The 24,224-nt window shown below is 47.3% G+C and overlaps 3 protein-coding genes across 3 annotated transcripts; all 3 read left to right on the top strand.

Moving 5' to 3' along the window:
* Positions 1 to 311: 311 nt before the first annotated feature.
* MGYG_00836 (surfactin synthetase subunit 3) lies at positions 312 to 7,623 on the top strand (the record flags this gene model as incomplete). Its single annotated transcript, XM_003176700.1, has 7 exons — positions 312 to 596; positions 656 to 1,091; positions 1,290 to 3,838; positions 3,935 to 4,520; positions 4,651 to 4,917; positions 4,963 to 5,147; positions 5,203 to 7,623. 7 exons carry the CDS (start codon positions 312 to 314, stop codon positions 7,621 to 7,623), a joined length of 6,729 nt encoding a protein of 2,242 aa, XP_003176748.1.
* A 9,588-nt stretch (positions 7,624 to 17,211) lies between these two features.
* MGYG_00835 (WEE protein kinase) lies at positions 17,212 to 20,542 on the top strand (the record flags this gene model as incomplete). Its single annotated transcript, XM_003176699.1, has 5 exons — positions 17,212 to 17,800; positions 17,844 to 18,974; positions 19,084 to 19,751; positions 19,809 to 19,961; positions 20,063 to 20,542. 5 exons carry the CDS (start codon positions 17,212 to 17,214, stop codon positions 20,540 to 20,542), a joined length of 3,021 nt encoding a protein of 1,006 aa, XP_003176747.1.
* Positions 20,543 to 22,282: 1,740 nt separating this feature from the next.
* On the top strand, positions 22,283 to 23,904 carry MGYG_00834 (glutamate 5-kinase; the record flags this gene model as incomplete). The annotated part of the gene is made up of 5 exons (XM_003176698.1): positions 22,283 to 22,322; positions 22,399 to 22,586; positions 22,642 to 22,752; positions 22,812 to 22,907; positions 22,999 to 23,904. The coding sequence occupies 5 exons, from the start codon at positions 22,283 to 22,285 to the stop codon at positions 23,902 to 23,904; spliced, it is 1,341 nt and encodes a 446-aa protein (XP_003176746.1).
* Positions 23,905 to 24,224: the final 320 nt, after the last annotated feature.

Genomic DNA, 24,224 nt, shown 5'->3' with positions numbered 1-24,224 from the left:
CCCCGAGCTAGATCCCTGACCAGGGCGGGACAGCGTTCTCACGCCTTGAACTCCGTATGGAATTCTTCTTCCCCACCACTCTCTTGGTCTTTTCTCTCCTTTTGAGAATTGAGATGAAGGCGTCACGCGCTATAGTCGCACTATAGTCATAAATGGCCACTCTTAATTACTTTTTCTTATCAATCTACCCGTCACTCTTGTGAACCTTTAACAATTTTTGAAAGCATTTATATAGCCCGCCGGCTCAAGGCCTTCAGCGGTGTCGGTGCTATAGCCAGTTGTCACTTCTTCTTTCCTTTAATCATTCAATCATGGATTCATTCCGATACACCCCATTTCCCAGCCTAAACTATGGCACAGAGCCGGTCCCGTCACAAGGCTCTGCGACTTGGAAGCTAGACGGCATCATCGATATCGACCGCCTGGTTCTCGCATGGGCATCTATATTAAGTCGTTTGAGCGAAGAAGAATCCCCGGTTATCCAAGTTGATGGAGCTGCCGCCAGAGTATGTCTCGAAAGTAGCAGAATAGAGAATGTCCAGGTTGAAAAACTGGACTCTGATTTGGGCTATTATACCAGCATAGTCACCACGGACGTAAGAAGCCTATTTTGCCCCTTTGACGAAACAGTTGGCCTGTGTTAACAAGTTTATAGACCCCTATTACCAGTGAACAATGTCAGCTAGAAGTCAGATATACCCCAAACCAGCTAAATGGGTCAATAATATCTAGAGGATGCATGAGTGTCAAGTACTTGAATCAGGTTGCTAGAAAGCTGGAAAGTCTTTTGCGGGAACCTCTTCAACTCTCAATAGTCAACTCAACCCCTTTGGTCTTACCTGGCCCTCAGCTTTTCCATGAAATGGTTCGTCGCACTGGTCGTGAGCCTGCAATCTCGTTTCTCAATGAAAACAGCGAAGTGGAAGATTTAACTTACGAGAACCTTCATTCTCTTTCGGAGCAACTGGCATCTCACCTGGTACATACTCTAGCATCTCTTCCCGCCTCAGGAGAGCATGGACGAATCATACCTGTATTTCTCCCCCAATCCCTAGATCTCTACGTGGCGTGGCTGGCGATATTAAAGGCCGGTGCGGCTGTCTGTCCATTAAACCTTGATACCCCGACGGAACGGCTGAACTTCATTATTGTAGATGTCGATGCTCGTGTCGTCGTCACAAATGAGATTTTAGCGGGGCCTTCGAAAAGATCGATACTTCAGTGACTGTAGTCAACATAGAAGACAGGCAGGCATTGACTGCTGTCGTCTTTCTAATGGAATGTTCGAGATGAAGATCTGGCATATGCATGTCACTTCTGGCTCTACAGGATTACCAAAAGAAGTGGGAATATCCACAATGCTGCTGTGCAGGCGTTGCTAGCACATGACGAGATAATCCCTAGTTTCAGGAGATTCCTTCAATTTGCGGCCCCAACATTCGACGTATCTGTGTTCGAGATATTCTTCCCGCTGTTCAGGGGTGTAACCCTCGTTGGCTGCAACAGACGTTTAATGCTAAACGATCTCCCTGGTATCATCAACCAACTGAACATCGACGCCGCTGAACTTACTCCTACGGTCTGTGGAGAACTTCTCCGATTTCGAGATGCTGTGCCGTGTCTTAAACTTTTGTTGACAATCGGCGAGATGTTGACAAGACATGTTGTCGATGAGTTCGGTTCCTCAGAGGGTAGGCCTGCATTATTGCATGGAATGTACGGGCCGACGGAAGCCACTATCCACTGCACAGCTGTCTCTTCAATTCGAGCAGGCTCGATTGTTGGGAATATTGGCACTCCTTTCAAAACCGTCTCTGCTTTTATCATTTCTTTGGACCACAAAGTTGGCCAGGAACCTGAGATACTTCCTATTGGCCACGTCGGTGAGCTTGTAGTCGGAGGTCCACAACTCGCGAGGTACTATCTTAATCGACCAACCGAGAATCGAAATGCATTTATTGACTCTAACGTGTATGGGCGTTTATACCGGACCGGAGACAAAGCTCGACTACACCCCAATGGTGAAATCCAATGCATGGGCCGTATATCAGCGGGGCAGGTCAAGCTTAGAGGCCAACGAATTGAGCTAGGGGAAATTGAAAACGTGCTCTTGAAGGGTGAATACGTTAGAAATGCAGCCGTCTGTGTCATTCAAGGAGTACTCGTCGCTTTCCTCTCAGCGGATGTCGAACGCTGTACTTCTAAAGATCTGCAGTCAACCTGCCGACGATCGCTTCCAAAATTCATGATCCCTGGGAACTTCGTCATCCTCGATGAGTTGCCGCGTCTCCCATCTGGTAAAATAGACAGAAAGAATCTACAGGCAGAATATATTCTGTCGAAGGGTGTCGATCAAACTGACCTAGCCAAACCCGCAAGTGAAGTTGAACAGAAGATCGCTGCAGCCTTGAAATTGCTTTTGGGGTCATACATCTCTTCAACGGCAAGTCTTGCGTCAGCTGGCCTTGATTCCCTAAGGGCTATCAACCTTGCATCCTCTTTACGGAAAGAAGGGGTTTCCCTGAATGCCTTGGATATCCTAGAAGCCGACTCTATCCACAAGATGGCTGCCCTTGTCTCAAAGCTAGAGCCTGAGACGGCTGTGATTTCCATTGAAGGCGAGCCATTAGAGGTCTGGAATATGATAAGCCAGCAGGGGCTAAAAATGCTGAAACTTACTGAGTATTCTCAGCAACCAAGCGATATGATTCCGTGCAGCCCTATACAAATTGGAATGCTTTTGGAAACGAAACTGAATCCAAAGGCTTATTTTAATTCAATTGAACTGCAATTCGATCGTGGTATTTCTCTACAAGATGTCAAAAGTGCATTTTTCAATGTTGCTTTACAAAATGAAGTTTTGCGGTCAGGGTTTATTGAAATAGATTTTCCTGGTTTCCCCTATGGCCAAGTCATCTGGGAAAACCTCCATCCTGACCAAATCAGAGAATCCAAAAATTTTGACTATAACTTGGAGCTGCAGAATCAATGGGATATTTTACACCCATTTAGAGTTCAACTATGCCTTATTGATGGACAGCTCAGGGCATTGGTTCACATCCACCATTCACTGTATGATGGCTGGTCTTGGGATCAGATAATGCTGGACTTGGTCTCGGCACTACAGAATAAACAACTAACTCAGCGACCACAATACCGACTCTTCACCCTTTTCCACATAAAAAATAACTCCTCCGAGCTCCGGGAGCAAGCTTTGGATTACTGGCAGTCTCATCTTCAGGATTGTACCCCTTGCCTATGGCCTAATTTCCAGGATAGATCTGATCTCCCAAAAGTTACCAAGGTTATTGAACGTCAACTCAACATTGGCCTGGACCAGCTCGATTCTCTCGTTCGGGATTTCCGAGTAAGCCGACAGGTCATCTTTCAGGCAGCCATTGGATACCTACTCTCAGCTTACAATGGCACCTCGGACATTATTCTTGGGAATGTCTCTGCCGGCCGAACCCTTCCTTTAGAAGGCATTGAAAGCATTGTCGGACCTTGCATCTCAACACTTCCATTGAGATTTGATCTCCAAAAAGCTCGAACCATCCGCGACCTCATTGCAATCCTTCATGGCTTAAATAGGAAGTCTCTTGCTCACGGGTTTGTCCCTCTTCGAGACATAAAACAAATCTCCGGAATCAATATGGTTGATCAGCTATTTGATACCCTGTTTGTTTGGCAAGATAACATCAACACCACCTGTGGTCCAATAACCCAAGTGTCGTCAAGGGATTTCCTCGAATTCACATTGACTACTGAGCTTGGAATTTTAGATGGCAAAATACAAGCAAAGGCGACTTTTGACGAATCCGTCCTCCCCGAAAGCCAGGTAATGATATTTTTGAAACAAATCGAAAGCGTAGCCCTGAATTTCCTTCAATCTCCCGACGGGTTATTAGAAAACATAGCATCTCATTTTCCAGAGTCTCTGCTTTCAACAGAAAATGCTTTACCGACATCCCTGAAATCTGCACTTGGCCTTTATGATACCATTGAAGAGATTGCTAAGACAGACCCAGAGAGGATAGCTGTTGAATTTCTAGACTCTGTAGACCCGGAAACAGGAGACAAATCTACTCAACTATTGACATACTCCGAATTGGATACAAAATCCAGCAGGCTTGCTAGTCAGCTTCGAACCCTCGGTGTTATTGAAGGTGACCTGGTTGCAATATATCTTGAGAAATCGCTCGAGCTTTACATCTCTATTCTCGCTGTTATTAAAGCAGGGGCTGGATATGTTCCACTGACACCACAAATGCCAAGCATGCGCGTGAAGCACATTATTCAAGATGCAAGATGTCGAATTTGCATCACGGATGATGAAATTTCGACCCAACTATCAGATCTCCCCAGCACTATGATAATATTGGCCAAAAACCACATTTCAGAGGAAAGTATTCTATGTGAACTTCCAAAAACTCCTGGATCTTGCCCGGCATATGCAGTATTTACATCAGGGACTACTGGCACACCAAAAGGTGTCCTTGTTTCGCGCTTTAACCTGGAGAGTAACATCGCTGTTTTATCTGCGATGTATCCCGACTGTCCTGAGTCAAGGTTACTTCAGGCATGCTCACATGCTTTTGACGGTGAACCAGCCCAGTCCTTCTCATGCATTATATCTGCTAACGAATATAGTATCTGTTTTCGAGATATTTTTCACCTGGAGTAGAGGAATGGCGTTATGCTCTGCAAAGAATGATGTACTGTTCAGGGACATTGAACATGCAATCCGTATCTTGCGCATTACTCACCTTAGCATGACTCCAACTGTTGCTGCACTTGTAAGGGCGAATAACGTACCTCTAGTCAAATTTCTCGTCACTGCGGGTGAAGCAATGACCCCGAAAGTTCTCATGGATTGGGCAGGGAAAGGTCTATGGCAAGGTAAAGGCCTTCTGCGAGGTGAGAAAATTGGTGAGGCCCTAACTAACTAGTATATGTTTTTAGGCTACGGTCCAAGTGAAACCACCAATATTTGCACGGTCAGACCAAATATGTGTGAGTCTCACTTTATAAGCAATATTGGGAAGCCTTTCGTGAACACGTCTGCTTTCGTACTTGCAGAAGGAGAAGGGTTTTCTCCTGTCCCGCGAGGCGCTGTTGGCGAGCTATGCTTTGGTGGGGATCAAGTGGTAAGTGCATTTCAAAACAGAATATTTACCAGCTACTCAGCTGACATTTAATTAGGCCATTGGATATCTAAACTTGGAAGAAATTACACGGCGGAAGTTCTTTGTTCATGAAAAATATGGGCGAATATACAAAAGTGGTGACTATGGAAGACTTCTTGCCGATGGCTCACTCGCGTTCACGGGCCGCCGCGATGACCTAGTAAAAATTCGAGGCCAGCGTATTGAACTGGGTGAAATTACTAGTGTTCTGATGGCCAATGAAAATGTTAAAGATTGTGCAACAATCGTATGCGACGGCAACAATGGCAGCAGCAAGCAGTTGATATCGTTCTGGGTCCCTGATGATATCAATATTGACCAACTGGGCCAGCGTGAAAACTCTCATGTCTTCCAGCAGCTTTTTGACCATATAGGCGATCGTTTGCCTAGTTACATGGTTCCGTCCTTCCTCATACCGATAAGTCATATTCCCATGACAACCATTGGAAGGAAAATTGATAAGGAAGTCTTGAGGTCTATATACCTGAGCACCCATCCAACACTTCTTGATGCGTATTCGCGTGGGGAAGAAGAAGAACATACTCAGGAAAGTCTGACCGACAATGAATCCAAAGTCGTGGACCTCGTTGCACAAGTTACTGGAGCCTCTACGAGAGAAATCGGGCGGCATACGTCCTTTTACCGACTAGGTTTCGACTCAGTGGTAGCAATCGCCCTCTCCAGGCAGCTAAAACTTGCCGGTTTTGGGCAGATTGACGTTTCTGTCATTATGAAAAACGATTCCGTGGCTCGACTTGCAAGAAAGACATTGCAGAACCTTGAAGCTCAGGCTCCAAAATTACAGTCCATTCCAATATTTGATCATCTTTTCAACCCTGACCTAATAAGGAAAATCAAGGACGAAGCCATTTCGCACGGGGTAAATGTCGAGAAGATTTTGCCATGTACCTCCTTACAAGAAGGCATGCTTTCAGGTATAGCAACTGGAAATGATGCGTCATACTATAACCATTTGATTTTTGAAATCAACACCAGCGCCGAGGCCATGAAGACGGCATGGATAAATATGGTTGCAAGGCATGGCATGCTAAGAACCTGGTTCCGACAAACTGATGATGCCCGGTTTGCATTCGTTCAAGTCGTACTAAAGCAGCTTGACATTACGTGGCAATCTATTGAATGCCCAATTGCCGATGCACCCTCGACCTTTGAAAGAATCAAGTCTACAGTCGCTGTCAAGGAGGGCCCGCATTCGCTCTGCTCGTTTACTGTCGTACAGTGTGTTGATTCTTCAAAAACATTTTTACTTTTGGCTATACATCATGCGCTATATGACGGTGAAGCAATGGAAGTCCTCTTGCGGGAGGTTCAGGAGAGTTTGCTTGCGCATCAACTTCCACCAGTCGTCCCTTTCGATCTCTATCTTCATGAGATGATCAGGGCCAACAATGATTCAACAGACCGGTTCTGGAGCGATTACTTGAAAGATTTTACTCCTACATTATTTACACCACCGTCCTCCTTAGCTAAGGGAAGTCTAAAAATATGTCGATCAACTTCTCATATACCAAGCACAAGCCTTACTGAGATTAGGAATGCCTGCAAAAGCTCTTCTGTGACCACTCTAAGCTTACTACAGGCAGCCTGGAGTAGACTGATATGCTTCCTTTCTGGTGCGTCTGATATCTGTTTCGGAGACGTAGTCAACTGCAGAAGTATACCTATCGAAGGGGCAGAAAGAATAGTCGGTCCATGCTTCAACACATTGCCCGTCAGGATAAGCATGAATCAGAATATGACGAATATGGACTTGATGAAGAACTTGCAATCTAACAGGTTGGCCACCCTTCCATATCAACTCAGTTCAATGAGACGCCTTCAGTCGCGCTTCGGTCAGCGTGGCCTAAAGATCTTCGATTCATTGCTCCTTCTACAAGGAAGGCCCCTGCAGTTGAACGAGTCTTTGTGGACAATGGTCTCCGAAAGTGGCGCGATGGACTTCCCTGTCATATTTGAGATTGTACCTGACCTAGAAGGTGATGCTGTGCAATTCATTTTCCACTTTGATGAGGGCCTTGTACCGAGAACGGATATAGATACCATCATTGCATGTTACTCTGCCATCCTAAACCATACACTTTGCTTCCCAGAGGCTAGGGTGATGGATTTCTCCTTAGTTGAATTGGCCGGGCACGTTTCTGGAGTCCTCAGTGTCTTCAGCAAATTAGGGGATGTAAATGGTGACCATAAGTCAGACGAACGCGACAAATTTGGAATATGGGATACGGAGAGCCTCCAAATTCGGGACCTGCTTTCCACGATGTCAAAAGTTGATAAAAAACGCATCGAGATGGACACGACAATTTTCGAGCTGGGGCTTGACAGTATCAACGCGATCCAGATCGCTGGTCACTTCAGGAAAGTTGGATATGAAATTTCGGCGGCTGATATTCTAGAGGCGAGTTTTCCTATATAGTATCAACATTCGTATCACTTTCTAAGCTAACACCACACTCAGGGACCCTCGATTAGAGAAATTGCGTTGCTCCTCCAGGGGCCAAAAGCACACGACAACGCCGGGCTGGCCCTTCACAACTTTGACTTTGATAAATTCCAATTATTGCATCTGCCCTCTATCTGCGATAAGTTGGGACTATCGGAAAGAAATGTGGAAGCTATCCGGCCTTGCACACCACCGCAAGCCGGCATGCTTGCATCCTTCGTAAACTCAGAAGGTGTACTATATTTCAACAGCCTGACTTTGAAATCTCCAACACCATTGAACCTTGCTGCTTTAAGATTCGTATGGGAAAGCATCATGGAGAGGAATGAGATGTTGAGAACTGGATTCTGTGACGTGAAGGATGATACGTTCCCATTCGCGATGGTGACATACCATCCAGGAGTCATTGAATTGCCCTGGAATGAGTGTCTATCCCCGACTAAGAGCATATCAGACGTGAGATATGAACGGCATCTGAATGGCCGGAATATATTGAATCAACTCCACCGCCCGCCGTGGTTCCTTACCATTAAACCTTGCAGCGAGTTCACACTCATGCAACTTTCAGCCCATCATGCTCTCTACGATGCTCATTCAATGAACCTTATACTTTCAGAAGTGGTAAAGGTTTATAATGGATCCGCCTTACCTCCAATGATTCCGGTGTCATCCGTCCTGGGTTTCATGGCCGAAAAGTTTCAGTCCCCTGAAGCTGAAAGCTATTGGGGAGAGGTAGGCCCATCGTTTAGTGCCACGAAATTCCCTGACATGAATCCTATCCATGCTGAAATAGACGATATTCGTTCCCTTTCCCGAGACTGTTCGCTTACCATGGAGAAGCTACAAATGAGATGCCGTGAGCTCGGTGTTACCTTACAGGCTGTTGGTCAGGCTGCATGGTCTCGAATCCTCTCATCATACCTTGGAGAGTCTAATGTGACATATGGCTTGGTCCTTTCTGGTCGAGATATTTCCGAAGAAGCTCAAGATACTGCCTTTCCTTGTCTTACAACCGTACCAGCTCAGAATAATGTTGAAGTTACGAATCGGGAATTGCTTCAACAGATTATGAAATCAAATGCCATGGCTGTGAAATATCAATTTACGTCTCTGGCAAAGATTCAGCGTCTGAGCAAATCTGACTCCCCCCTCTTCGATACTCTTTTCGTTTTCCAAAAACTAGCCTCCGCAGAAAAGCAAAGTTATCTTTGGGAGGTAATTGAGGAAGACAGTCAAACCGAAGTGAGTGAAATGAACCGAGGGCGAAATATGTGTTGTGCTAACAATTATATAGTACCCTGTGTCCATTGAGCTGATTCCGAGTAATGATAAGCTCAGACTTGCGGTTACTTATCAAAATCACATCCTACCTGATGGTCAGGCCTCATTGCTCCTCGACGAACTTGATTGGTTTCTGATGGATATTTTACAAAACCCTGATTCAAATTCTTCCTCCCTTGATACCGCAAACCGCTCCATTGTGTCTGTTTTACCAAGAAAGGATTCTAAAATTGATTGTCAGACTCAACTTTTACATCAGTTTGTAGAAGTTGGAGCAGATAAACACCCATCCAAGGTCGCACTCGAATTTGCAGAGAGAGTCAATGGCAAACTTATTATCAAGAGCTGGACGTACAGAGATTTGGATGAACAAGGGAACCGATATGCCAACCTTCTCCGCCAACTTGGAGTGAAGCAAGGCACTTTGGTTGGGGTTTCCTTTCAAAAATGTCCGGAAGCTTACTTCTCGATACTTGGAATCCTCAAAGTTGGCTGCGCATTTTTAGCGATTGATCCCAGTGCTCCAGTCGCCCGAAAACAATTTATTTTAGACGACTCGAGATCAGAAGTCCTTTTATGCGGGATAGAACAACAAGATGAATTGCAAAGTCTTGCTGGCATCAGGTTGGTGGCAGTAAATGAAGACGGCCTACTCGATGGAGTGAACTCGACGCCTCTGACACTGGACGCCCCCATTGATGGCAATTCAACATGCTATTGTTTGTATACCTCGGGAAGCACAGGTACACCAAAGGGTTGTGAGATAACCCATGATAATGCTGTTCAAGCCATGCTGTCATTTCAACGGCTCTTCGGCGGCCACTGGGACGAATCTTCTCGGTGGTTCCAATTTGCTTCATTTCACTTCGATGTCAGCGTCCTTGAGCAGTATTGGACATGGAGTGTTGGAATATGTTTGACATCCTGCCCTAGAGATACTCTGTTTGAAGATTTTGCGGGGACCCTTCGCGACCTGTCTATCACACATATTGATTTGACCCCCAGCCTGGCACAGTTGATTCGTCCCGATGATGTCCCATCCCTTTGCCGTGGCGTCTTTATAACAGGAGGTGAGAAACTGAAGCAAGAGATCCTTGAATATTGGGGGCCGTATGAGGTCATCTATAACGGATATGGGCCAACGGAAGTCACGATTGGTTGCACAATGCTTCCGCGAGTCACCTCTTTGGATAAGCCATCTAACATCGGTCCGCAATTTGATAATGTTAGTGGTTACGTCTTCAAACAGGGCACTAGTATACCTGTTATCCGTGGTGGTATTGGAGAGCTTTGTATCTCTGGCCCGCTTGTTGGCAAGGGCTATTTGAACAGACCACAGTTGACAGAAGAGAAGTTCCAATATATTGAGACATATGGGGAAAGAGTTTACCGAACGGGTGATTTGGTCCGTATGATGCATGACGGAAGTTTCTGCTTCCTTGGTCGTATTGATGACCAGGTGAAGCTTCGAGGCCAGAGACTTGAAATTAACGAGATCAACCATGTGATAAAAAATTCCAAGGAGAGTGTGGGGGATGTGGTAACAATGGTACTTAAACATCCCACCGCAACGAAGGAGCAGATAGTGTCATTTACCACTATCCTTACCTCTGCTTCCACAGCTACTTGTCCCGCAGTTGATTTCAGCCATGAGACCGCCATAATTTTGGAAGGCATTCGCTCGGAATGTAGGTCACATCTACCAGGGTACATGATTCCGACTCACATTATCCCGTTGACAAAGTTTCCCTTGTCATCTAACAACAAGATTGATAACGGCCAACTACGAGGGATATTCGCATCCATGCTACTAAGCGAAATGCAGGCATTGTCCAGTCCTGAGAGAGAAAATCCAGCTGAATTCACGGAAACAATTAGGAAAATAATACCTATTATGTCTCACTTCACGAAGGTTGAAGAAAACTTGATTTCGCCATCTTCAAACATCTTCGAATTGGGCCTCGACTCTATATTGGTGATAAATTTTGCTCGAGCTCTACGAGAAGCCGGCTTTCCAACAGCCCGCCCATCAGTTGTGATGAGATGTAAGTTTATTCCGCATTAACGAAACAGTGGACATCGTGTTAACTTTTTCTTAGGCCCAACTCTTTCTATGCTAGCTGAGGCTATTGAATCTTCTGACAGCAATGGTGAAAGTGAGAGGCGCCAGTACGAAGATGCAAAGCAAAAGATAGCTGCATTTTCTCACATGCACATGTCACACCTAGCCAAGGAGTTACAAGTGGCTCCACAGAATATCGAAGCCATTACTCCCTGCACATCTTTGCAAGATGGCATGCTGTATCAGTCCCTGAGGAGCGAATCTCATCCTTACCTGACTTCGTTCAAATTTGAACTTGTACTCAATGTCGATGTACCGATGCTTGAAGAGGCCTGGAAACAAGCCCAAGTTTCATTCCAGTTGCTACGAACAAAGTTCCCTCTGACAGATGACGGATATGCCCTTGTTGTTCTTAAGGAAGCGACTCTACCGTGGTTCGAATGTGCAACGTCAAAGGATGCTGAACTCGAGCGCGCAGCGGATAACCGCTTCAAAGAGTGGAGTCTTGGTTTCAATAATTTCATGGGCCGAGTCTGGGAAATCGGCATTGTCACCAGCCCAAAGCGCAGGTGGATGTGCCTGAACATATTCCACGGTTTATACGACGGTATCAGCCTTCCGATCATCCTTGATGCTGTGATAAATGTATACAATGGGCGGCAAGTACCGAAATCTATGCCGTTCACTGAGGTACTACCTCTTGGACCACTTCGTGTTGTGCCCACTGCTAAACCATTCTGGGTCCAACATCTCGAGGGCCTCAGCCAAAGAACGATTCCACTGGCACCACGCTCAGAGGCTGGTTCCAGAACCTCAACCATTCAAATTGATGGATTCCATAGCATTGAGAAAATGAGAAGATCACTCAATGTTACAGAACAAGCAATGTTCCATGCTTGCTGGGTGCATACGTTCGAGAAATATTTCAACTATGTTCCAGCCATGGGCATTGTGGTATCTGGGAGATCGTTTGACTCGCGAGAGGCTGATACCGCAATTGGACCTTTATTCAATACCATTCCTTGCAATATTCCCAGGTTCAACTTCTCAACATTTTCTGAGCTTGTTAAAGCCTGCCATGACTACTCTGTCTCTGTCCTTCCTTACCAGCATACTCCGTTAAGATCAATAATGAAGTGGATTGGTCGAAATTCTCAGAGTCCACTGTTTGACGTACTCTTCGTTTTCCAGAGAGAAGAAAGTATCGCCTCCCAACAAGGGGAAACTTTATGGGAACCTGTGGCATCCTTTGCGGAGGTGGATTACCCCCTTGCTTTAGATGTACAGAGTCAAGGAAATGGATCTTTCCAGGTGACAATCGCCTCTCGAGGAGATATCCTGACTCCTGGAGGTGTTTCCGACTTGCTAGAACAGTTTAAAGTGTCTTTACGGATACTTGTGGAAGAGCCCTCCTCAAAACTTAGCTTCTCAGGTAGTTCAACTCGGAGCGAGGCCTCATTGAAGCAAATTGCAAACGAAGACCTGGGAGACAACCCATCCAATGGCATTGCTTCGTTTCAATGGAACCCAACGGCTTCATTGCTAAGGCAAGAGATTGCTAAATTAGCAAACCTCGATGTGTCAGAAATTAACGAGGACGCTTCCATACTTGAGGTTGGGTTGGATAGCATAGATGCCATCAAGCTCTCCTCTCGCATGAAGCGTGACCACATAGATTTGTCTGTAGGCAACATCATGCGAAATCGAACTATTCGAATGATGATAACCGAGATCACAGTGGATGATAGTGCCACAAACACCAATCTGGCTTACTTGACATCTTTAGAGACTCAATTACGACGGTCCCTAGAAGCAGATGAGAAAGATTTGGGAGATATCGAGCATGTATATCCTGCGACACCTCTACAGGAAGGTATGATGAGTGAAATGGCACGGTCTGATGGCCATAATTATTTCAACCATGACGTTCTACAAATTAGGGAAGATGTCGATGTCAACGTGTTGAAGGAGGCATGGGAGACTGTTGCGAATAGTCATCCGATCTTGCGAACATCCTTTGCCACGATATCTGACCCAGACTTGCCATTCTCTTACGCACAGCTCATTCACAAATCAAGCATTAAAATCGACTGGAATATTGTTGATATTTCGGACAATTCTATCGTATCTATTCTTGAACAGGAGCGAGCAAGGGCATTGTCACTCGGGATGTCAAAGCCACTATTCAACCTACGCCTCGTTCGAGATAGAGCCAAATTACTACTTATACTTTCTCTGCCACATGCCATGTACGATGGCTGGTCGCTCAGTCTTTTGCATCAAGACGTAGCTAGCGTCTACTCAGGCCAGAATAACGCACGTCCATCCTATCAGCATGTCCTTGAACATATTATCAACTCATCCGGAGAAGCAGGGATGCAGTTCTGGAAAGGTGCTCTCGCAGATGCAAAGCCATGTACATTTCCCCCACAGTCTGGTGCTGGCAGCCAGGGAGCTCTGGTGCACCGTGACGAGACCGCCTCTGATATACCACTTTCGGAAGTATTGAACTTTTGCAAGGCCTATGGCGTTACAGCCCAGGCTCTCGGTCTTACATGTTGGGCTATTGTTCTTGCTAGCTACCTGGGGCAGCTAGACGTTCTATTTGGCACAGTGATGCTTGGGCGAGACACAGAAGAAGCTTCAAATGTTGCTTTCCCAACAATGAACACCGTTGCAGTCCGTGGAATTCTACATGGTTCTGTGTCCGAGATGTTGGAATACGTACAGAGAAATCTCGGCAATATGCTGGGCCATCAGCACTATCCGCTACGAAAGATAAAGTCTATGATGGGGGTAGGAAATAAGGAACTCTTTGATACCCTTTTCATCTACCAGAAGAGCCCTGACTCCCAGGAAAGCCAATATAAGCCTCTCTATCAATCGATCAATAGCTCATCGGGCGTGGAGTATTCCGTCTGTGTCGAACTAGAAGCTACTGGTGACTCTGCAGTATGGCGCGTTGCCTGCAAAGATACTGTTCTGAGCAAGGAAGATACCAACAAGCTTACCTTGCAGCTTTTGCAGGTATTCAAAGACATTGTTCAATCACCAGGGAAACTGACCGCAGACTTTGTTGAGGCCAAAGAACAGTTACCTCTCAATGGTGTGAATGGGAATGGCGCTTCCTTGCCTAGTAGATCGAATGGCATCACTGTGGAGAGCGAATCGTGGTCACCACTAGAAGAGAAGATTAGGGATACTCTGTCGTTAGTTGCCGCTGTACCAAAGGAAGAGATCACCAAGCGCACTACAATCTTCCATTTCGGTATTGATAGTATCAGCGCTATCAAGGTCTCGTCGTTACTCAGACGGCAGTCTGTGACCATCTCCGTTAGGGATATACTGCGAGCGGAAACTGTTGGTAAGATGGCTGAAGTAGTCAATTCCGCTCAGGAGGAGAGGGCAACTTCGGCAATTTCAAGGGAGAAACTCGCCTCCCTGCAGATGCCCAAAGATAATAACACAGATATACAGCTGGAGAAATATGGCACGAAGTGTGAAGATGTCAAGCAACTCCTCCCTGCTTCCGCAGGGCAGGTCTACATGCTAGAGATGTGGAAGAATTCGGGTGGAAAGCTCTTCTTCCCAGACTTCTTCTACAGAGTTACTGGCCACATCACACAGAGCCAGTTGGACAACGCATGGGAAGTGTTGACTGCTAAACTACCGATACTTCGGACAATGATTCTCCCTATTGGTGATGCCACTACGCCTTACGTACTGGCTGAGCTGAAGCAAGCCAATAATCCTATAATCTGGAGACCTGATCTGAGGGTTAAATCGAACCGTCGCCACGTCAAGGCCATACAGGGCTCCGGGCTTGTCTACCTATATGCCTCTCATACGGAGAGTGAGACTCTGCTAATGCTACATATCCACCACGCCCTCTATGATGCAGTGGTGCTTCAGCATCTTATCAACATACTCGAGTCACTATGCCAGGATGTGTCTGCTCCAGTAAATGCACCGGTGGACATTGCGGAGTTTATATTCCACTGCGAGACCAGGTCTTCTGCAGCACAGCAAGAGACATTCTGGAAAGGTTATCTAGGAAATGATGCTCTGGGTGTTAGAGACGCTCCCGGGCCCGTGCTGGACGTCCAAATCGGGGCAGGAAAGTATCAGCCAGCTCTCCTGGACAATACCGACGAGCTGAATAAGGTCTGCCAGGCAGAAGGATTATCAGTGCAGGCTGTGTTCCTAGCAGTCTACTCCAAGGTACATGTGAGAGAGTTCCATGTCCGCGGAGCAGACTTGACAGTTGGTGTGTATCTGGCAAACCGCTCCCACGACCTGGTGGGACTTCCAGAGCTTGTGGCGCCAACTCTGAACATTGTACCACTCCGCATCCAGGATCCAGGATCTCGCTCCGTATTCGAGCTCGCGCGCAACATCCAGGGTGACCTGCATGAAATCAGTTCTGCCGAGAACTGCGCCGTGTCACTGGCCCGGATAGCTGAGTGGACAGGAACCAGGCTCGACACAACAGTGAACTTTATCAAGTTACCGGAGGTCGTGGCACACGCATCAACAGTGACGAGCGATGCCCCGCAACTAGTTCAAGTTACAGAGGAGGAGGTCCTCGAGTGGCAGAGCAAGGAAAGTTGCAACAGCAACGGCAGCGAGCAAGTGGATAGGGCGGGAAATAGCTGCAACAGCAAGCTTTGGCTGGAAGAGATGATGCTTGGAGTTGAGAGTGGAGTTGAGTTGGGGAACGCAAGAGATGTTTACAAGGTACGCCCCTCAGAGTCCCAGTTATCCCAGGATTCCCCTGAAGAGAAGAAGGCTAACAAGAAGCAATCTCCACAGCCGTCCGTGGATATTGAGGCGGCGGTTAGAAACAACAGGCTGGATGTCGGAGTGTTTGGCCCCAGCAGCGACAAGGCTTTGGGGGTGCTCGACGGGGTCCGGCGCGAGCTTCTTGCCCTGCAGACATCCAGCGCCAGTTGAGACGCTGTCTGCTTCATCGAGGGGCCGGTCGATGCAGGGCGTTGGCCGCCGTCCACCATCTTGCATGGGCTATAAAAAGAATGCAGGTACGGCGTTGCGCCCACGGTTATCCATGTAAATAGAGTTAGCGCCCTCCACAGGGTACACTTACTCCATATATTATATATATAGATTGTATATACACGTAGTTATCGATACTCACCGTCCTCTTCTTTGCGCTTCTCTTCTGCTGCCGCCGTCAACAGCCCTAGAGGCCTTCAGCTTCCATCTCATCTAATCTCATCTTATCTTATCTGCCACTGTTTGTTTGTTTGTCCTGTTTGTCTTGTTTGTTGTCATTTTCCCAAAACAAGACTAGCCTTGCTGACTCATCCATATCCATCACGAGATTTACAGCGCTAAACCTAACTGGGAAATCATAACAACAACGCGAAAAATCGCGTGAACGAAAAAAAAAAAAAAAAAGCCTTTTTCGCTTTATCTTTCGAACTTCAACATCATCAAATCAACCACAATCAACAACATCGCCAACTTTCGCTGCGTCCCTCGACCCGCCACCAAGACACGACACGACTAACGACTGTCATCAACCACCACCACACCAGCATAGAAGCCGTTGATTCAACAACCTGTATCTGGCATCGCGTTGGCCTGCGATTCGGATTCCCCCCTTTTTTCGTCGTCACTCCTTTAGAAACCCTCCTCCTGCCAGCGTGGATAACGACTCGGCCCGGTCTCCCGCCAGCCAACTCAGCACCACGTCTCTCGCGATCGGCCGCCAGCGAGTCAAGTCCATCCATCAGTCAGGTCGCCTTACACTCGTTTAGCCTTGATAAAGTCGCCAGCAGATCCGCCTTGTCGAGCATGAGTATCGGCGTTGACTCTCGCGCTGGAGTTGCTGCATAGGCGCTGCTGATGGGAGTTACACCATCACTATAGGCTTGTCTCTCGCTATCTGCCTGCCTGTCAGTTGTTAACTTGCCAATCAACTGTGAATGACAACCTCTCCTTTATTATCAACACAGACTGAGCCTCTTCACTGCTGTCTGTTATCAATAAAGATAACCGTCTGCGACGCGGAGGGGGAAGAGGAGATTCACTCCAAGGCGCGATAAGGAGCCTTGTTGTTTCTCCTTGTGCGGCCCCAAGACAGGGCTTATCTACTACTAGCCCACCAGAAATCCTGTTAGAGTGAAAGAGTGTGTGAGTGAGAGCCAGCCTTCACCTCACTTGCTAGACAGGCAAGCAACTATCAGCCTGGAGCAATGGTGGCCTCGTTCTCTCCTCACCGTGATGCCGGAGGCACCCTGCATCTCTCCTCCAGCAGCTTCCATGCTACACACAAGAACTCGGCCCTGAGTCAACTTCGACGCTCGCTATCGAGGAGTCCATCCAAGACAACCGACTTCAGACTGCTCTCTCCATCCACGTTTAACTCGCCGGCAACCAGGCATCCGAATTTCACTTCTTCCAATCTCTCACCTTCGAAGCAGGCCTCCCACGGCAAGATACTCTTCGTTCCTAATCCAAACACTCCGTCTCCCGTTGCCGTTCCGTTCCCTCCCAGTGCAAAGATCCATCGCCCACCTATTCGCCGGAGCCGTTTCATGCACTCTTCCAAGCCTAACAACTCGTCTAGCTCAGCCAAACGGGTCCTAGGTGAGTCTAGGGATAACGGGAACTCTGCTGTTTCTCCAGAGCCACCTAGCATCGAAGCCATGGATGAAAAGGTCTCCACCACCCCACCGAGCCCAGTGCTCTTCGGAAGCGGCCAGGAAAGCCCTCTCGTTCTATCCTCTCCCATAGAGCAACATACAGAAGATACCTCTGCCGCTGGACGAGAGAAACGCCGAAGTGGGAATTCCACCGCTCTCCTCTAGCCCTTTGAAGCGGACAGATGTCAACATGACTATGGATTCCCCCGGTGCTGAGAGCCCTTCAGCCAAGCGTAGAAGCTTGCACGGCGTCAGCTTTGGTGCCGACTTCGACGTCTTCGAGTCCAGCTACACAGCCATCAACTCTCCCCTAAGCAATACAAATCCAAAGGAACCTCGATTTCAACCACCCGGTCATTATTTCTCTACCATACCGAAGCGTTCATCCTCGTTGAGAAGGTCTACTATTCAGCAAAGACACCCGGAGCGGTCTCCCTTCGTTCGAAAGACAAGTGCAGAGAATGATGGATCGCTTCTACTACAGAACAAGAATCGCATGGCTATCGACAACTCAACCTTTCTCCCCCTCAATGGCCCAGATTCTTCTCCGTCTCCGAACCCATCCGCGTCTTTGTTTGCAGCTCCTTCCTCTTCTACTTTCCACCCTCCTATGCATCCTCTCTCTCGCACTATTACACAATCTTCGTCCAGTTCAAGCGTGGGGGATGATTCTCCCACTAACAGAGCTCTAAACTCAAGTTTCCCAGAAGCCAGGCCGATCCTTAACTTTTCCAAGTCTCTGCCAATTGGTGCTGTAGCACCCAGAGCCCCCAGTCTTCTACGACAGGAATCTTCCAATGCCTCTGCTTCTCCCTTTTCCACCCCAGAAAACTACAAGCTTGTGAAACCATTGCCTGCGGCTTTCATGTCCACTGGCCTGATTTCGAAGAAAAACAAGAATGTCTCGGACTTCCGTAACAGCTCGACCATGAGCCACAACATGCCTGAGACTCCTTGCAAACGTGCATCAAATGTGCTTTTCGGGCCTAAACCTCTGCACCAAGCCAACAGTGCAAAATTCCTTCCTTACCACAAGTCATCCAGCTCCTTCGAGACCCCCTTCACTCACCGTGTCAAGGCTCCCTCTTCCCGTGTCGTGTCAACATATTCCCGGCGTGGAAGTCTGGCTAGTATTGACGGAGATATTAGCTCTATCCCACGATCACCATCAGCCCCGTTTGACAGTCAATGTGCCACAGACTCAGACCTTCCTCCCACACCCACCAAGCGAGGCCTCTTCCCTCAACACGTTTCTAATTCCACTCCATTCCAATTCCAAGCCGCAAACCAACACAACTCCGATGCCAGCAGAGGTGAACCCGGTTTATTTTGTAAGATAGACCCCTCCCCTTCCGGTCTTTTTGATTTGATTTTCGACAACACATTAAATTTTACATCTTTACTAATGGATCGTTGCTTCAGCGAGCCCGTTCTACTGTAAAACCCCAGAGTCCGGGCCTCCTAGAACTCCGCGGGATCATGCCCTGACTCCCGACGCTAGTAATCTTTCAATAACAGCTCCAGATGATCACACCTTCAGTCTTATAGAGGCGAACGCTTCAACTCTACCTGCAACTCCCACCGCTCCTCGTGAATCGTTTCCAAATCTTGGAAAACGAACTAGCTTCCCACTCGGAGGCTATAATTCCCCTGATATTGACCCATGTCTAAACTCACGCTTTGACAAAGTGGAGCTCATTGGCACGGGAGAATTTTCCCTCGTTTACTCCGTTTCCGAGCGCGTTTCTCCTCCATCAAGCCAGCTTTTCCAGTCTCAGACACCTCTCTCTTCTAACTCGACACCTACCAACACAGGCAGTCGGAAATTATGGGCTGTTAAAAAATCCAAACAACCATACGCTGGATCCAAAGACCGCGAAAGGCGAAATAATGAAGTCGTTGCTCTCAAGGCTCTTCGTGATTCTGACCATATAATCAGCTATGTTGATAGCTGGGAAGACAAGGGATACCTCTATATCCAGACTGAGTTCTGTGAAGAAGGCAGCCTTGACGTATTTCTCTCCCAAGTTGGCCTAAAAGCTAGGCTAGACGACTTTAGGATATGGAAGATCCTCCTAGAGTTGGCACACGTAAGCTCACCTATATCATTATATCTGCAGGAAATCCACTAAACTCACTCCCTTTAGGGCCTAAAACATATTCACGACACAGGTTTTATTCACCTGGATTTGAAGCCAGCAAATATTCTCATCACCTTCGAAGGCGTCTTGAAGATCGCAGACTTTGGGCTTGCTACACGTTGGCCTGCTGCGGCTGGAATTGAGGTGAAGGGACAGAGAGTACATTGGGCCAGAAGTACTGATGGCAATACGACAAACCGCAGACATCTTCGCTCTCGGATTTGATATGTTTGAGATCGCAGGAACGTTGAGCTTCCCAGATATTGGAAGTCTCGTGGCAGAAGCTCCGCAACGGGGACATGAGTGATGTTCCAAGCCTGACCTGGAGCGGAGAAAGCAGCAATATCCTCCGTGATGCTTCAGGCAATCCACTGGTTGAGTCTTCATTTGGAAACCTGTCCTCATTTGACGATTTCGACAGAGACTGCTCCTCACAGGATGTTTCTTCCAACTACTTCCAGCTGGCTCAGCGGAAGGGTGCCTCCAGCGCCCGCAGTGGAGAACTTGCAGAGCCTCCAGCCTTTATGGTTGATGCAGATAATGATCAAGCTCTCGATAAACTGGTTGGATGGATGATCTCCCCCAATCCTCCAGACCGTCCTGTGGCCGATGAGATCCTTCAGTCCTTCGGTGTGCAATGGGCTGAGCAGAGACGCCGAGCAGGCGCCACAATTTACGAAGGGAACTGGGGACCAGCTGACGAGGTACTCAACGAAGACGCTGAAATGATGGACGTCTAAATGCGATTGATGCCAATATTTCCGTCTCGCACTGAAGTAAAGCTAAATAATACTTCAGCGGTTTTCTTTTCTTCTTTTCTTTTTGCTACAATTTCTTCGCACCAGCTGTGCGATGAGCAAGCCAGGGGTTATATCAACGGGGACAAACACGGCGAAGGCGTTTTAATTTGGGGGAGGCAGGGCCAGGAGTTCTCTACTTTTTTCAGATATTTGGTTTGTTGACCATCCCATCCATCTCCTTTGTCAAGGGACTCATATACTTCCTCTATTATTCTTCTCCTTTTTTTTACTTTTTCCTTTGTCGCTCTCTTTCTTTTGTGTTATACCTATTTATCTTACCAGTGATGTCAATCTGGAAAGCGCCTGAAAGCACCCGCACTGCACTCTGCATAGCAGCACGATATTCTGAGTTATGATGGATGGTTTTGTTTTAATAACAATGTATACTACGGATATAATAGCCCGTGATATTTTATAGATGGTACTTTTACCTGTTAAAGTAATCCTGTTTTTTTATCTTTACTGTTCTGCTCTCTCTAATGAAGATTTTTTATTGTACTCCTAGGTATACTTCCTAGTACAGGTGTTGTTACTTGGATGTTGTCATACCCCTGGGGATCTTCAGTGATAGTCAAACAGCAGGCTACCAGCCAATGAGGACTTTAATCTCATCCCTGACCCTAGCCTGCGTATAGGACTTGTCGCATAAGTATATCCCTCATCCCGTCAGCGGGACCAGCCGCGGCAAATACTGATGAAAATCTACATCGATATACAACGGTTTGATATATATTATCCATACACAGTCCTCTCCTACCTTCAGCTCTAGCAACATATACACCAATACCGCACCTTATAAACTGGATACAGCATCACTCTGCACCCCTTTCCCCCCTCACTTTGCTCCCGTATCTGCCCATCTCAAGCGGTCAAAGAGCAAAACACGATCCTTCGAGTATATCCTCCCAGACGTACCGTGTTTTCGCAGAACGGGACTCCACTTGCAGGCACAGAGCAATCTGCTTTGCTCCCCTTGGTCTCCGCCCGTCATCTCGCTCGGGGAAGGTCCGCTCAGCTCAGCAACTCCACGGGGTCGATGGTTTGGACGGCTTCGAAGCCTATTAGCCTCAGCAGCGGGATTTTTGTTCTTCCAGTGATGTACTCCGAAGGGGTGACGATATCAGCGATATCAGCGTGTGGCGGCAAAACTTAGTATGGCAAATGCGGTGAAACGCTTGTCTCTTCTGTCTTCCTTATCCGCGGCCCCCGGAACGTATGCATGACGGTGTTAATTCGAGTGACCCGAGTCAACTGAAGTCAACAGGAAGTTTGATGTCGTTGATTTTCTTTCCACATGCAAAAAATAGAATAAAAATATACGCAGAAAAACAAAGAAAAAGCAAAAAAGGGAACTTCGGGACCCACATGACTTTGCCCCGCTTACATAAGTGGCGGCAGAACATCCTCCGCCCAAAAGGGAAACTCGGCGAAGAGATATTTATATATATAATGCTTCAGCTTCTTCTTCTTCTTCTCCTTTGCCTGGATAGCTCAGAAGAGAGGCTTGGTATATCAAAGGACAGCATCGAAGGAGTCTCGACAGGCACAGCTGGACGCTTTATTCTCTTCTCCTTTTTCTCTCCCCTTTGGCTCTGGTCTCTGATTAGAGACAGATTTATCCCGCATTTCGTCATACTCATGGACACCCAGATCATACCGAAGTAGACCAGACAATACAAGATGGCGGGTTCAAAGTCGTTGAAGGTGGTGATAAAGCTGGGTAGGTCGATGTCGAGCTCTCTCTTATCTGAGTATGTGTTCTAGCATAGCCTTATGACTAACTGTGTCGACAATAGGGACGAGCTCCATTGTGGATGAAAAGTCCCATGAGCCGATCTTGTCAAACCTGACACTCATCGTTGAGGCCGCAGTGAAGCTGCGAAAAGATGGCCACGATGTTATCATAGTATCGTCCGGCGCAGTAGGTGTTGGTATGCGGCGAATGGACGTTGCTGAGAGACCAAAGCATCTCCCTTCAATTCAGGTATGCTCCACATTCAAATGCCAGGATGGCCTTTCAATTGACACAACTCTTCTAGGCTTTGGCAGCAGTCGGCCAATGCCAGCTCATGAGTACCTGGGACAGCTTGTTCAGCCACCTGCGCCAGCCCATTGCCCAGATCCTTATCACAAGAAACGACATTGTTGATGTAAGATCGAGCACACCAAGAAAATAAAGTGGGACAGTTGGCTAACAGGTATTATATAGCGGACTCAATATGTGAACGCCCAAAATACGCTTGCTCAGCTTCTTAGCATGGGTGTTATCCCAATCGTCAATGAGAACGATACGCTGACTGTATCGGTAAGTTGGGAACCAGCCACCCAATTATTCGTTATCACAACACCATAAGTGGTGAGATATCAGTTGCTGACTAGGGATTTCAATCCAATAGGAAATCAAATTTGGCGACAACGATACGCTTTCTGCTATCACAGCAGCGATGATCGAAGCAGACTATCTTTTCCTTATGACCGATGTAGATGGGCTCTACACCGCCAACCCCCGGACCAATCCCGATGCTCAGGTTATTGACATCGTCCAGGACATCTCAAGTCTTGAGGCCGACGTGTCCTCTGCTGGATCATCTCTAGGTACCGGCGGCATGGGTTCAAAGATTGTGGCGGCAAGACTAGCCACAAGTGCCGGTGTTACAACTGTCATCACCCGTAGCTCCCGTCCCGGCACCATCGAAGAGATCATCGAGCATCATTCATCCAGTGATGCAAATTCGTCAGACAGTGCGTTGGGAATAGAAGAAACAAAGCCCGATCCACCACTGCACACTTGTTTCCTCCCATCAGACTCGCCCGTGCAGTCTAGGTCCTTCTGGCTTCTCCACGGTCTTAAGCCTCACGGAAGTGTCTATATCGATGAAGAGGCGTACAACACCATTCGAGACACAGGCTATCTCCTCCCATCCGGCGTGATCGCAGTCGAGGGCAAATTTGGGTACATGGAAGCTGTAAAGGTGATGGTTGCACCGCGTCCATCGCATACCGAGCTAAACGATGACTATCCCATGACCTGCAGCACCCCTAGGGAAGCCAAGGAGGTGGGTAGAGGCCTTATCAATTACGGATATGCTGAGCTTTCTCGTATCAAGGGCCTAAGGAGTACCCAGATCCACTCCGTGCTAGGGTACTCTGGCAGCGAGTATGCTGTGTCGAGAGAGAACCTGGCTTTCTTTGAAATGCCGAGTCGATGCATGACTCCAACGAGTCTGTCTTCGCCGGCGCCTGAAACGAATAACGACAAAAATCCCCTTGATGATATCCCTGCTGCTTCCGCTAATCAGTAGTCTTGTAGTTGTGAGCATGCTAGCAAAACCATATTGGTACTGTTTGATTCCTGTTTCTGTTTCTTCCTGTTTTTTTTGTTTTCGTTTTGCTTGGTTGAATGGATTTGACCTGGAACTTACGTGCACTTGGAGGAAGGAGAGGGAGGCAAAAGAGAAAAGTACTGCTGGATTCAGTAATGGAGAGAGAGAACCAGCTAATTTTTTGTTGCACAATTCTGTATATAGAAGGTGGGAAGACAAATGTCATAGAGGCAAGGTTCTAGATGTACTCTCAACAACATCATTATAACATTAACAATGTTGGTAGCTCTGGTTGCTCG

Source organism: Nannizzia gypsea, genomic scaffold (genome assembly GCF_000150975.2).
Source record: "Nannizzia gypsea CBS 118893 supercont1.1 genomic scaffold, whole genome shotgun sequence".
In the NCBI taxonomy this organism is placed as follows: domain Eukaryota; kingdom Fungi; phylum Ascomycota; class Eurotiomycetes; order Onygenales; family Arthrodermataceae; genus Nannizzia; species Nannizzia gypsea.
Note: the sequence above shows the minus strand (reverse complement) of the source record. Positions and strands in the feature narration are given on the sequence as shown.